Source organism: Falco peregrinus, chromosome 3 (genome assembly GCF_023634155.1).
Source record: "Falco peregrinus isolate bFalPer1 chromosome 3, bFalPer1.pri, whole genome shotgun sequence".
Classification (NCBI taxonomy): domain Eukaryota; kingdom Metazoa; phylum Chordata; class Aves; order Falconiformes; family Falconidae; genus Falco; species Falco peregrinus.
In genome coordinates, this window is record NC_073723.1 from 14,228,907 (window position 1) to 14,244,274 (window position 15,368).

Here is a 15,368-nt window from a genome sequence, read left to right on the forward strand (position 1 = left end):
AAACAAAACATGCATGGGCATGGCTGGATTTTGAATTACTTGTCTGTGTGTAATAGAAAAATGTGGAGAAAGGAGTATCAGAAAAGAGAGATGTAATGAGGGCTTGGGCTGTCAAGCGGCCCTGGAGCAGACAGCAAAGATGTTGGCTCCCAGTTGTTCACCCATGAGGTTTGGGGGACCCCAGGGAGGCACCTGGAGCCTCCCCTTCCTCTGTGATGTGCTGTAAATCACTAATGAGCCAGTATGGTCCCATCCCAGGTTAGAGGATTAATGGGGGAAGCCTGTTTCTGAGCAGTAGAGGGAGGTGGGTGCTGATGCTCATGGTTTGTGGTCGTGCTTGAGACCAGAAACAATTTCTTTACCTACTGCAGAGAAGGAACCAGCTCCCAGGACAACAATTTGCTTGGTCCCGTCCCACCACAAGTTCCATAACATTGCTTATCCTTCCCTCATGTGTGGAGTTTTGCCATTAAAAGCAATTGGAGGATGCAAGGAGATGCCAAGAGGAGCTGTGGGATTTGGTCTAGGATTGCAAAGAGCTCAGAGATGTCTGTGGGGAGTGTTCTTTGCTGTCAGGCGATGAGTCCAGCACAGACATGGGTTAGTTATGTGTCATGCAGTGGATGATGGTGCAAGATCCAGCCTGTGGGATGCAGGAAACCTGATGATAATTTCCACTGTACCAGGTATGCTGCTTTGATGGTGCCAAAGCTGGACTGTGCAAGCAGTGGTGGGTACCAGCCCCACATTAACAAGCAGAAGATATAGTCCATCACTTGGTGACTCAACAGCTTGTGCCATGGGTCCTGAAATTGCTTGCAGATGATTAAGAAACCCGAAGGCAGCTGGTGCTCACAGCAGGACCCCTGGCGTGAGCAGCTCCGAGTGGGACATGCTGCCTGGCTCTGCTGGCAATCCTCGCTGACTCTTCTGCTTTCTTGCTTTGAAAGCTTTGAGGTCTGTATATGAAAAGTAGCTTATTCAGAAAGATTAATGACCTTCAGCTGTGGAGAGGAGGAGGAGCAGAAGACATAGAGAGTGACTGAGGGCTCACAGACCCCTATTAGGGGAGGAGAGCCCCACAGGAGCTGCACCCTGCAGCAAAGGAGTTGCACGTATGAACCTCAATTAACAAACCGACTCTCAATAGAATTTCCAATTCTACTTCAGTCTCAAAAAAGGCATTTCAGTGATTTTAACCATCAGAAGCACATATGTTCCTGTACTCCCTGCCTACAGCAGCGGAGGGTTTCTTTTTCATTTATTCACCTGAAGAATGATGCCAAGTTTTGCCTTGTTGGTTTTTGTGGAGCTTGGGGTGATTGTAGGAAGAGCCAAGAGCTTCTGCAGACAAGGCACTCTCCTGCAGTCACTCCAGAATGGGGTGCCACCATTCCCTTGGTTTTCTGCCCTTATGTTTACAGGGTCCATTAGATCCTCAGCAGCGAGCAATGGCATCCATGTGCCTAAACCATCAGAGCAGCCACACCACATATCCCAGGGCTGGTGGTCTGCCTTGGCCATGCTGCTCTGGTTCCTCCCAAAAAGCTCCAGCTGATGCCAGGTTGGCCAAGACTCTTGCACAGGGTTCAGCCAGAAAAAGCAGTACGTGCAGGAGCAGAGTAAGAGGCTTCTTTTTGTTTATGTTGGCTGGAAATCAAACTTGTGGGGTTTTAGCTTTGGCCAGTTTGAAGGCTAAAGAGATTGGATCTGATAAAAGCAGAGTCCAGGGACTGAAAGAAGATGTTTGAGATGTTCTGAAACACAGAGCCCACCTGCCAGTTGCATATATGTTTATGTTTAATGGGAAAGCCAGCACTGAAAGCATCAAAAAGCATGTGAGGAACCCATGACTGGTGCCCCACAGCCCTTGTGGGATGAGCAGGAGTGTCCTGGTCTGGCAGCTCCACCACATTGCTCCAGGTCTGATTTCCCTGGCTTCCACGCAGCCTTGGTCCGATCATCCATCCTTACTTCTTCTTCTAGTTTGTTATGCTCAAGATGCAAGTCCCCATCTGTTCTGGTGGCTGCTTAACCATGGTCCTAACCAGCAGCATGATCTGGAGGGGAGGTGACGAGGATGTGCTGGGTACCACAGGATGAGTTAAGCAGCCAGTTTCATCCTTGCAAGGGTACCTTGGGCTTCCCAACCTGAAAACTGGACCTTGAACTCACTGATTTGGTGGCAGAAACAAGACAATGTCCATGGAGGTGGCATGCAGCCAGTGGTGGTTGGTGAAGGACATTAAGGGCAGGCCAGTGACCCAGGCTGTAATTACTGCAGTTAGTAACCATGGCAAAAATAAATAGGTGTCCTCTGTGGTCAGATAATTGATGAAGAAAGAGGAGACCTTGATTAACATCCATGCGGCATCATTCTTGGTGGGTTCATAATCCCTTCTCACCTGCTGGCATCACACTGCCTCCGGACTCTGGTGGGAAATCAGCCTGTTAATGACAGAGCAGGAGGGGGATGAAATTTGTCCTTGGTGATCTCCATAGCAGATCTATCTTCTTACCTCACTCATCATTTTACTTTGATGATGCTGGGCAATGCAGCCAGGTGTTCCTTGGTGTTTCTGACACAGCAAGGCTTTCCCTCATGACCCTGCCCTGATAGTTCGTGCTGGCCATGGCATGCTCCTATGGTTGTGGAGGGAGTTTCAGCAGTCTGAAAGGGCTCAATGAGTGGTTGAGATCCATCAACCAGTGTGGAGGGACCAGGAGGGACACAAACTCATGCAGGTCTTCACCAGCAAGAAGTTGGCAGAAGTCTCAAGTCGACAGGAGCTTGAAAAGCTGCAACAGAAAGGGAAGGAATAAATTGTTCCTCACATGCCCTGGAGCGAAGACAAAGTCATGGGCAAGCAACAAGCAGGGTGCCGGGAGACGGTGGAGCCTCATGCAGGGAGATATTTATATATGCTTCCTTGTGGGCATTTTTCTGCAAAACTTGGTAACTGGACTCACTCCACCTTTTTCTGAAGGACAGAAAGGACAAGTGGCTATGAAAAAATAACTGAGAATGAGAGAGGAATGAACTGGGAGAGCAGACGGTGCCTCCGGTATCTTCTGTGCCAGCATGGGAGTCAGTGAGGAACTGATAACACAATGTTCTTCCCTGTGCTTTGGGAGACAGCAGCAAACTCCAGCTCAGAGCCCTCATGCAAGACAGGCAATACTTTTCCTTCTGAGTGTCCACTGTCTGGATAGCATCTCCCAAGGACTTGAAACATGGATTGAGCAGATGAAAAACCGAAAAACCTCTGTTAGTTGGAGTGATCCACATGCTACCACCCTGCACCAGGTTGTGCAGGGGCAGAAGAGCATCTTCTTGCAGAACACACCACCCCCTGCAGGCAGTGGCCAAGAAATCTTTTGAACAAGGTGGAAAAGACGGCAAAACTGAGATAGCTAAGATGAAAATCAAAACATGGTCTTAAGCAGGTAGAAGTAGAGAAGGCGGCATGAGCTGGCCAGAGCTGGTGGCTCTGCAGCCCTCTCGAAGAAACGAGGAACCATCTTCAACCTTCAGGACATGACGCAGAAGATTTTGCTGTAGGTGTTCCTCCACAAAAGCAGGGGAGAGGGTTTAATTCTTACTTAATGTTGTAACTTGGCATAAGGAGTGCTGCCTCCAGCTCTCAGGCTCCATGAGATCCACTGAGAGTAGTAGGTGGTGAGAAGTGTGCATTGGGCAAGGCATCAAACGGGGTGTTTTGGCACCAGAACTGGAGCCAAGGCTGGTGGGTTGTTCAGTGTGACCTCTGAGAGCTGTGCTGGTGATGGGGTGTCTGGAGATGGTGAGTGCTGCCAAAAAGGAGTGGGAAGGCCCTCTTCTTCTTCTGGGCATTGACCTCCCTCATCTCTGGGATTTCATTATGAGAAGAGGCTCCAGTGACTGTAACCAAGGGTCTCCAGGTTCAAGAGATCCAGTATGGAGTTGGCAGTAACTCAGAGTCTCAGACTATTAACTGTTTCAGAGCAGAAGCATGATCCAGCTCTTGGGCCAACTCTTCATGGTGTGAGGTCATAGTGTCTCTCACTGGAGCCACCATGGGTTGGGACAGCCCTGGAGAATGAATCTGAGCCAGGTGACAAGGATGCAGCCAGTGGTGGCTGGCTGCTGCCCTTCCCACCAACGGGGTCCATGGAGCACAGGAGAAGGGTTGATCTCCAAAGGTCACCCGACATTTGGAGGAGAATGAGGTGCAGACCACATCCCTAGTGTGCCTGCAGTTTGGGGAGTGATGAGGATGGAGGCATCTCTGTCCCGCTCCAACGTCACATCCTACTGCTGGGAAATTTGTTTCCTGGCTCTTGCCCAAGGTTATGATGATGTTATGAAATTATTTTCTCCTACTCCCCATCTGACAGCAGCATGTTGGCCAGGTGGTGGGCAACATCCCAAACTAAGTGATAGTTGCCTTTGAGGCTGGAGCAGCATAGACATGTCTAAGGCTGAAGCCCAAGCCTGGCTGAAATTTTGCTTCTCTGAGTATTTGATACTTTATTTTGTGAGGAGGTGGTAGCTTGAGGCAGTGGGCTGGTCCAAGCCTTGATGTCCACTCTCCTGTAGTGGAGATTTTCCAAGGTGGATGATCAGCCAGCTTGGAGCTACCCCTGGAGAGGTGGATTCCTTTGAGAAGGATTGAGTTGCGTCCCATCCTTGGGCTTTCTAGCTCATCCCAGGACACTGAACAGCCCTGAGGGGAAGGTTTGACCAGCCCAGCTGGAGCCCAGCCAGCCTTGTCCAGGTTGCACAGCTCCCTGCAACCCAGTCCCAAGGAGTTAATCCTGCAGGGCCAAGAGTATAGTTATTTCTGCCTATTAATTATTAATAAAGAGGGAAAAAACCCTCTTGGATTCATTGTGAATTGCAATTACGGTTGAAACGGAGAACCTGCAGGCATGCTGCTGGAGCATCGGTGATGGGAGACGCAGCTTTGCGCGACATATCATTTAGAGATGTTACCCATCAGGACTATCAAATGCCTTCATGAAAAGATGGACTTCAGGTAGAGATGAAAGAGGTCTCCTCCTGGCCCTGGTGGAAGGCTCCAGGCTTTTTTCACTTATGGATGAGTTGGTCTCCACTGAGCCCTTCTTGGTTGAGCTCCTGGTGCACTCCACATGTCACCTGGCTGAATTTTCATCCCTGCTTGCACCAGGAGTGCCAAAGAAGCTGCCTGTTGGATGGCTATTTGGGGATGATTATTCACATCTCAGAATTAAGAAGGTCCCTGTTGGCACTTGTTCACACATGGATGTTGCGTGTATGCAAACAGGCTCCACCAGGCAGTTTCCAGCTTGATGCCATGCGGGTTCGGGGTGTGCAGGTACAGTCCCTGCAAACCACGAAACATCAAGATGCTGTAGGGTGCTCCACGTTGAAAGATGTTCAGTGGAAGTGTGCAGGGTATCATCGCACAGGATGCAAAGTGGCTGAGGGATGCAGTAAGCTCCAGCATCAAGAAGAGGAAGCTGCGGGCATCCACCACCACCACTCCAGCTTCTGCTTGCCTCTCCGTGGGCATCATGCACATCCTCAGAGCCCTGCTGAGCTGCTTATCCCATCTGGGGCTGGCCCTAGGCATTTATTTTTGGTGATGAAGGGGATGGAAGACAGCTACTGCTCTCACCTGCTGTAGTGCTTGTGCTCCATCCCTTTGGAGGCCAAGGTGTCCATGCATCATGCGGGTTTGGGCAGTTGGCTAAGCTGTCCCTCCCCTCGCTGCCCCAGCAAGTCAGTACTCCACTTTGGTGCTGCCAGAAGTAGTTGACCCATGGCCTTGGGGTGCAAGGCAATGGGGGCTCATGTTCTGTGGGGCTGGGACATCCCTGCACAGGTCAGGGTTGTGTTTTCAAGCCCCCCCTGAGCTATTTAGCATCCCCACAGGAGCCAAACCGTGGGCAGAGGTTTGGTCCCCTGCCCCATCACCCCACTGCAGACTCCCTCTGCAGCAGAGGTGGCAAAGTCTGAAGGTTTTTGCCTTCAAGTTCTTTTTAAACCATGCTTGGGATTATTATTTTTTCCTGCTTTTAATATAACCCAGCTCCATCTAGGAACTGGAGGAGGATATTAATCCTGGGCAAGGGGTTGGATGGAGTGGGTGAGATAGGTTAATCCTGGGTGCTGCGAGGAATGGAAAGCAAGAAGAGGTGGGAGAGATGGGGCTTGTGCATAGGCAGCTTCTTCTCACCCTGGGATGGGAGATCCCAGCAAGGGACCAGTCCCAGGTGGGGACCATGGTGGGGTCAGTCCCCGCTCCCTGCAAGGATCGCGCACCCAAACATCCATGAAACTGTCCCAAATGTATGTCTGCCCCAACACTTGTCCCCAGCAGATGGCCATGCTCACTCCTCCATCACCATTCAGCTCGAAGAGCTCCAAGGCACGAGTAGGGAGGGCTGATTCAGGGCTGTCACCTAGAGTTGTGCTCCAGGGGATGTCATTGCATTTCAGGGCTTGGCTTTCCAGCCTGTGCATCCTTCATGAACCCTGGGGGTTGCTGAGGTCTCTGGGAGCCAGGGAAGCATGCAGGCTGATGCCACTGCGTTTGGAACGGTGGCAATGCCCTCGTCTCTCTTTCACTGACATGCTCCTCACCTGATGGGAGAGGCTTAGGGTGCTTGGACACATCCATCCGCTGGGCTCTCCTGCAACCAAGGGTCTGGGGGGTCCCAGGGCAGTGGTACAGGGTTGTCTGTCCACCTGTGGGCATGGGGGCTTCGCTCGCTGATGGCGGCGCTGTGTTTCTCCCCACAGGACATCGTCCCTGCGATGGAATGCTGGCACCAAGGAGCGGATGCTGATCAAGGTGACCGACCGTGAGCCCAGCTTCCTCATGCACCAAGGCAATGGCTACACGCCTGAAAACCAACTGGGCACCCGTTCGCGGCGACCTTCAGGGGGCCAACAGTCACCCAACCTACAAACCTTCACTCCTGACACCGATAACTCTGTTTTCTTCCCAGAGAGGAAGCAGTCACCCTTCTTGAAGAGGGCTGAGCACGTGGGCAGCTGCTCGCCACTGCTTGGCCGGGGGGACTCCTTCTGCTCCCCCCTCCAAGCCCAGCACCGCAAGCACTCCAGCGAGTCGCAACCCTCCTCACCCCGCTACGCCTATGAGCCCCCCCTTTACGAGGAACCCCCCATGGAGTACCAGGCTCCCATCTATGATGAACCTCCTGTGGACATGCAGTACGAAGCCAGTGGGAGCTATAAAGCTGGCTCACCACAGAAATCGCCCATCCGTAAACCTCACCCCTTCCTGCAATCGCCCAAGCAAGGCTCCAACTCGCCCTACCAGCAGTTGGTTCTCACCAAACAGAAGTGTCCCGACCGGTTCATGAGCCTGGAGTACAGCCCTGCTGGCAAAGAGTATGTCAGGCAACTGGTCTACGTCGAGCAGTCAGGCTCCAGCCCCAAGATAAAGACGGGGCTGAGGCACAAATATTCCCCCAACCCCATCGGCGGCTCCTACTCACTGCAGCACAGCCCCTGCCTGGTCCGGGACCAACGCTTAGAGATCAAATCAGGTGACTACAGCAGCATGGAGGGACCCGACTTCTGCCCTGGCCCAACAGGTGGCCAGGTGGCCCAGAGCGAGGATGCCATGTCTTGGTCCAGCCAACAGGACACCTTGTCCTCCACCGGCTACTCGCCCTCCACCAGAAAGCGGAAAAGCCGAAAGCCTTCTGTGTCCCATGACCCAAACACCTCCTCCACAGATGGCTCAGGGGACAGGGAGGTGTTGGGTGAGCAGATGCTGGGTGAGGAACGAGCCACCCCAGGACCCAACAGGTCACCAATGAATCGTACAGAGAGCAAGTCAGCAGAGGCGGAGGTGGCACGGGGCTTCCCCGAGCCCTTCCTGGCACAGGCACGCCTGGCTTGGGAAGCCCAGCAAGCCCACTACCACATGAAACAACGGAGCAGCTGGGATTCCCAAAAGGACGGTTCAGGCTATGAGAGTGACGGTGCCCTCCCTTTGCCCATGCCGGGTCCAGTGGTGCGAGCCTTCAGCGAGGATGAGGCATTGGCACAGCAGGAGAACAAGCACTGGAAGAGGAACACCTTCGAGAAGCTGGGCTTCCCCCAGATCCTGCTGGAGAAGAGCGTCTCTGTGCAGACCAACCTGGCCTCCCCCGAGCCCTACCTGCATCCATCTCAGGTAACGTCCTTGGGGATGTTCTCGGCGCTGGGGGGCTTCACCATGTGCCCCGCCCCACCAAACCTCACACACCACATGGCATCTCCTCGGGTGTGGCACCAGATTGGGCAGACCACACCATATGGCAGTGCAGCATCCCCACCACCCTCCTGGTTAAAGCTCCTTCTTCTTGTAAAGCTGGTTTAAATCCCTGCAGATCCACTGTATATCCGGCAGGATGGTCCCCAGGGCAATCCTGCACCTTCATAGCCACCAGGCACCAGCGTGGGCACCTCTGCACCGTGGCACCCTCAGAACTGTGCTGCGGCTTCAGGCACTGCTTCTCCTCCCTTGGTCTGGCTGCTGCTCGGTGGGAGCCAGCTCCCAGACCCCGAGCAACCACCTGGGTCCCAGGGAGTCACGAGCACTCGTTCCCAGCTGTGCTCAGCGCTCCCAGCCCATGCACAGGGCTCGTGCGCTTTGCAGTGACTCATCGTGCATTTCACATCACTGCACCATCAGATGGCAGCGGCATAGGAGATTTCCCTTAGCAATCCTGCAGTGGCTCAGTCCGGGCTTCGTAGCATCCTCCAAGAGCACTGGATTCTGGGGACACCCAAAATGCCATCTCTGGTCCCCGTCCATCTGGAGGAGACATGGGTGCAGGGATGTCCCTTCTGCAGAGCAAGGGCAGATGGCCAGGGTGTGCAAAAGCATCAAGAAGGTCAGCCCCTTTCTGCTCCCTCCACCTGCTTCCATTTTCAAAGGGGTCCTCTGCCAGAAACGAGGGTTTGCTCACCAGTTCGCTCCCCACCATAGCAGTTCAAGGTGCTGGGGCAGCACTGCTGATCCTTGACTCTTGCAGTGAGCAGGAAGAGGCAGTGCTACACTTGAGTTGGGATCTTGACCCACCATCCCAGCTCCAGCTATCCAAGTGATGGATGAACCCATCACCAGACCCACCAGTAACTCCGAGGCAGTTTCCAGTTTTTCCCAGTGAGGACTGAAAGTAAGTTGGGGAGCTTTGTCACCCTGGTGTAAGCTATCCTGTCTGGTCACAGGCAGCACCCCATGCGGGTCCTGCCTTGATCTCTTCCCTGGCACATGGGAATGGACAGCGCTGCTGACCTGGCTGATAGATTTGATTTCTCATAGAAGGTGGTCCTTAGCACACTGGTCCCTCAAGATGGTCCTTAGCAAATTGGTCCCTCAAAGTTGCTTCCTAGCAAGCTAGGCCCACAAAAAAGTTGCTTCTTAGCAAGCTGATCCCTCAAAACCTTGGGATGAAACAGCCACAAGCACACCAGCTTTCCAGGATCTTCTTCCCAGGGCTCTGAGCTGCCTGTTCCCTCCCTGGGACTGAGCTGCCCTGGTCCTGGAGACCCCTCCTGTCCCACGCTCCCATGCCAGAGATGCTCCTGGGGCTGCCATAGACCATTGTGACAGTGTAGCCCTCTTGCTGCTGACAGCCCTCCATGGGCTCTGACCTGGACCTGCTGGCGCTGGTGCCCATCTTAGAGTCCATGAGATGTTTCCCATCAGCGTCTCCTGGCTTCTGGCTTTCAGCTTTCATGTCTTTTACCCTCCAGCATCTGACACCCATAAAGCTGCCCCTCTGACCTGTAGTGCCCGCTCTGGGGAAGGATGGTGACACTGCCCACGTCCCCGCAGCCAGAGGAGCCCAGATGTGGGGTGCAGAGGTGGGGAGGTGAAGACAAGGGTTTCTGGAAGAAGACCACTTGATTTGCTTTTGGATGCAATGAGGACTGATGTAAGGACGCTAGGAGAGGCTATAATGGCTTTTTTTAAATGGATGTTGGCACCGTGTGTGGGTATGGTTACTCTGGTGAGAGTAATCCAACCTGGAAAAAGGCCTGGAAGATGGAGCTTGTTATCAGCAAGGAAGAGAAAAACCGAAAGACCCAGGACATGGACCTGGGAAACAGTAAATAATGTGGAAAATGCTTTTTTGCCCATGGGGATACGTAAGGAAATCAGTGGGACATCACATCCAAAGACGGCAAAAGAAAATTCCCCATGCACGTGTCCCCAGGCACTCACTGCTGCACAAGGGGGTGCAAACCCAGAACTGGAGAGCTCCAAGCCTGCTTTGGATGCTCATGTTGGCCAGGAAGAATAGCTGCCACCATTAGTGATCCTATGCCTTCTTCTGCATGGAGCTCAGGATGTGGTGGGACTCTTCTTCGCTGCCCAGGTGTTACTGTCTGGTTGACCATGTCTGATGCTTTCCTTAAGCACAGCGACACCCATTCCAGGAAGAGCAGATTTCCAACCAAGGTGGTGAGACACCGGAACAGGCTGCCCAGAGCAGCTGTGGGTGCCCCATCCCTGGGAGCGCTCAAGACCAGGCTAGACGGGGCTGGGAGCAACCTGGTCTGGTGGGAGGTGTCCCTGCCTGTGGCAGGGGGTTGGATTAGATGGGCTTTGAATGTCCCTCTCAACCCAAGCCTTGATGATCATATCTAAGATTGTCACATGGTTTTAATTTGGTTTTTCATGCCCCCATCAGCTGAGGAACCTTCACCACTGGTTGAAATGGCAGCCTCTTGTAGCAGACCCAGACCTGTGGCCAGCCCTGGTGGGCAACTTTGTGTGGAAGATTATCACGGGATGTCGTGTGGGGAGATACAGAGACCTGGCGGAGGACAGAAGCACACAGATGTGACAAGGTGGCACAAGCAATGGGAACATGCCCAGTGTCACCAGTGGTGTGGCCCCACAGTGGCCCCACACTGGGGTGCATCCAAGCCCGATCCACGTGGCACCAGGACCTCCTGTCCCCACAGCACGCTTGAGTTGGCTTCTGGGGTTGAGTGTTCCCCTAATCCCTAAGATGAAAGGAGGGTCACCCCATGGGAAGGGCAGCAGCCCCCTGCCAGGAGGTCATGGCCCGCTGCCATTGACACCCGGTTGCTTATCCCCTTGTAGCCCTAGGCTTCCCCTAAGTTCATTTAGGACTGTGCTAATTAGGGCTGAAGCTAATTTTGTATTGGCACTAGCAGCAGGGGATCCATCACATTTTGCTGCCTGTGTCACTCCCCAGCCTGACCACACTGTCCATTGGAGTGGACTTGGCTGGAGAAGGATCATGTCCCCAGCTGACATGGTCCTTTGCTTCTCCCTGGGTGCCCTGGATGAACAGCATGCCTGTGGCCCAGCTCAGGGACCAGTTTTTGGAAGAGCCACAGCAGCAATGGCTGCTGAGCAGGAAGCCTTGAAGTAAATGCTGCATCTCCTTCCACCCAGAAAGTCCTACATGCCTTCAGCTGACCAGCAGGTTGGAGGACACAGAAGGACCTTTTGGGTGATGTGGCCTCCATAGGAATGGTGGGGCTGGGTCCCTTGAGGGGTGAAGCTCCTGTGTCGCTATGGTCAGGTCCCTGCTGTTGTCTCTGCAGTGCAAGATGGGAGCTGAGTGACATCAATGGAAAGAGGAGACCTCAACACTGGGAAGGGATGAGCTGTTGAGCAAGGGGACAGGAAACTTGACCTGTTTGAAGAAGTAGAGGCTTTGTTGTCTACCAGCAGCTCTGGTGGCTCTTTGGGTGGCTTCCTTGTCCCCTCCTGGACCTGCCACCTCCATGTGGTTGTGGCTCCCTCCACCTTGGTTCTCTGCTTTTCTTCCCCAGTTCCTCATCTAAAGCCCAGCCCTGAGGCTGTGGCACCACTGCATTCACCTTGCACACAGTCCCTGCTCAAGGCCACCACACTGTTCCCCTGCACATGGTGAGGACAGCAGCGTCACCTCTGGATGGTGTGGCATGTCCTTGCTTCCCTGTCAAGGGAAGGGCTCGCCTCCTGCCTGCCCATGGGTCACATCCCCCAGGCCACCAAACCCAAGTCATGCTGGCCCAGACATGGCACTTGCAGAAAAGGGAGCTGACAGCCGATGAAGCCACGCTGGCTGGCTGCAGGAGCAGGGAGCAGTCAGTCCCAACTGTCCCTTCTCTGTGTTGGTCATCAGCTGTTTGGGTGTCCCTCCGTCTTCTGGGGTGATATCCATAAGCAGTGCTGGTTCCAGTAGTAGAAGGACACTGCTCTGCAGGGGTACCCTTTGCTGAGTCCTTCCCAGCTGGGTGCTCTGCAGGCAAGGTTAGGTCCTGGGCAGCTCATGTCCCTCTGCACATGGGATGTAAAGAAACAGCATCCATGTTGCTCATGGTTTGGAGGAGCCACCATCCTCCTCCTGGGTATGTGGCCACTGGAGAACCATGCTTGAACATGATTTTGGGGAGAGGGGCTTATTTGGGGGACTTGTTACAGGTGAGTGTGTCCCCTCTCTGGTGAGCCCGAAGGACTGGTGGAACCCAAAGTCATTTGCCCTTTGCTTCCCACACATTACTAATAGCCAGCAGCTGCTTCTGTCCATGACTGCAAGGCGCGAGTGGCCAGGGTGCCAGGCATGGGGTCCAGCACATCGGCTTTTGAGTGGCTTCGCTTATCCCTACTGGTCCCCTCCCTCCTGATGCCAATCAGTGTCACGACCTGCCTTGGCCACTGGCACTGGACCAGCTCCACTTGCCCATGACGGGATTGAGGAGCAGCTCCTTGGAGAGGACGTAGCTTTTGGTGCAAGTGTGGGGCAACTTCTTTATGCTGCAACAGTTAGCTGGACTTGTTGGTTTCTTGGTTGATTCGTTGTATTGGCTGTGTGGCCATGCTGTTAGTAATACTAACTTGTCTGGCTGTTGTCTTCTAGTCAGAGGATCTTGGTGCCTGCGCCCAATTCGAGAGCAGCAGACAGACCAGGAACATGATGCCTAGCGCCAGCTGTGTCTTCCCCACCTTCAACCTGCGGAAGCCCTCCTCAGAGACGGACATTGAGAACTGGGCCTCCAAGCACTTCAACAAGCACACCCAAGGGCTCTTCCGCAGGAAGGTGTCCATCGCCAACATGCTGGCCTGGAGCAGCGAGTCCATCAAGAAACCCATGATCATGACCAATGACCGCAATGTCAAGAAGGAGGCGTGCGAGATATTTAAACTGATTCAGATGTACATGGGGGACCGGCGGGCCAAGACGGACCAGCTCAACGTGGCCTTGGAGATTGCCACCAAAGGCTGGAGCATGCAGGGTCTGAGAGACGAGCTCTACATCCAGCTGTGCCGGCAGACCACTGAGAACTTCCGTTACGAGAGCCTGGCCCGGGGCTGGGAGCTCATGGCCATTTGTTTGGCCTTTTTCCCACCCACTCCCAAATTTCATTCCTACCTAGAAGGATATATTTACAGGCACATGGATCCAGTGAATGACACTAAAGGTAAGAGAGAACCTGCTGCCCGGTGGCTTTGCTCCTGCTGATGTTGCAACCCATTTTTTTATTCTTATTTTTTTCCATTCCCCTTTGCATTCATTAGTCTCCTTGTTGAAAGGTGGGCGAGGAACTCATCCAGCAGCCCTCCCAGAGGTGCAACGAGTGGGTGGTGCCTTTACTGCTGTCCTTTCCTCCCCAGCACACATAAATCCAGCATGAGACCCAACACAGAATGAGCTTTGACACCTTTGCTGCAGGCTCAGCATCACCTCTGGAGTGGGTGGCTGTTAGGAAGAGTTCCTGGGACTTCTGGCCCACGATTACACCTTTAGAGGTCCCTTCCAACCCAAACCATTCTGTGATTCTTTGCTTTCACCAACCCAAACCATTCTGTGATTCTGTGCTTTCACCATTACCATCTCCATCTCCAAGTGCTTCTTCTGTCTTCTCAAGTAGGTTTGGATCAAAAAAAAAACCATGCTGGCAGGGGAGCCAGCTTGATTCCCAGCTCCTGAGGTGGTTTTTGGTCATGGCAGATAAAAGAGACATGAATATGGACTATCTGACCCAAAATGGGTGGGAATTCTGGGAGCCCCTCTCCAGTCCTGGGCTCAGCTGTCCCCGCTTCTTCACCACTGGTGTTGTCTCACAGGTGATGGGATCTGGTCTGGCAGGGCCACAGGCATCACCAGTGCCTGCCCTGAGTCTGGCAGGAGGGGATGCTGCCTGCTGGCCACCCACAGCACAGCTGGAGGGTTGGGTGTCCCCACTTCCCATGGGTTGGTGCCATCTCACAGCGGGTGGTGGATGAGGCAAAGGTGGGGATCTGGGAGGTCCTGGGTTTTGGCCATTGGCCAGTCACCCTTGGGAGACGGAGTCCGAATTGCTCCAGGGTTTTTTGGGTACCCTTTGGCTCCCAGAGTATGGCAGGGACATCTGGGGGGCACCAGCATCACGTGGAGCCTCGATGGATCTGACCAGCTTGGGAACAAGAGATGAACCCAACTGAGGTGTCCACAGGGAAAGCTGTAGGGTGGTCAAGAAAGCCCCATGGGCAAGAGCATCCCTGAAGGCATCAGGACAGGACAGGCAGCGAGCGCTGGTGCCGGCATGCCAGCTTGGGGCTGATGCATGGGCAGGGGAGACCCTCCCCCCGCCCCGTCATGGCACAGCCAGGGTTGGGAGGGCTGGGGACTGCCTGTGTCTGTCCCCCCCGCCTGCCTGCAGCAGAGGTGTCAAGCTCATTTCATCGCCATCGCCGCGCTCATGCGGTGAAAGCCAGTGCTCGGCTGGGAGAGGCTCCCCCCACGCCCCCTTTGGCAGCGTGCCTGCACCAGCTCTGCTCCAGCCAGCCCCGCCAGCCGTCACCTGGTTGGGTTTTATTCTTTATTTCCATTTTCATTTTTAATTTCATTTTTGGTTTTCTTTCGTTTTCATTTTATTTATTTTATTATTTTTATTTTCATCTTTATTTTTCATTTTATTCATTTTCATTTCCTTTTTAGTCAATTTTTATTTTCATTGATTTTTATTTTAATTCTTATTTTCATTTTATTTTCATTTTTGTTTCCATTTTCCCCTTCCCTTCCGTTCCCTTGTCTTCATCGCTTTGTTTGTTTCCCAGTGACCCAGCACATTAAAGAAATCCTGGAAAGGACCAATAAGAAGAAATCCAAATTGAGAAAGAAACCCAAGCCCTATATCGAAGAGCACGATGGTAGGGGCCATGTCACCGCTCGCTTGGGGCTTCTTTCTCTTAGCCCTAGTAGCCAACTTCCTTCTTTTCAGCCTTTCATCTCCCCCTACACCCCCCCACTCCCCCTCGGCTCTGCTCACTGCCTGGATGCTTGGAGGGGCTGCGCTTGCCGGGGCCAGGGGGTGTGGGGAGGAGGGGGCAACCACAGGATGGCAAAAACATCTTTAATGTAGTGTTTAA

The 15,368-nt window shown here is 53.4% G+C and overlaps 1 protein-coding gene across 6 annotated transcripts in view; it reads left to right on the forward strand.

The window, feature by feature from the left end:
- ARHGAP39 (Rho GTPase activating protein 39) overlaps positions 1-15,368 on the forward strand; it is a 148,597-nt gene that overhangs the window by 124,633 nt on the left and 8,596 nt on the right. For 5 of the 6 annotated variants that reach the window (XM_055799281.1, XM_027778317.2, XM_027778318.2 and 2 more), the window contains 3 exons: positions 6,770-8,177; positions 12,877-13,438; positions 15,057-15,149. In XM_055799281.1, coding sequence (XP_055655256.1) covers positions 6,770-8,177; positions 12,877-13,438; positions 15,057-15,149 — 2,063 coding nt within the window. The remainder of the gene's footprint in view (positions 1-6,769; positions 8,178-12,876; positions 13,439-15,056; positions 15,150-15,368) is intronic. The other variant, XM_027778319.2, reaches the window with a different exon arrangement.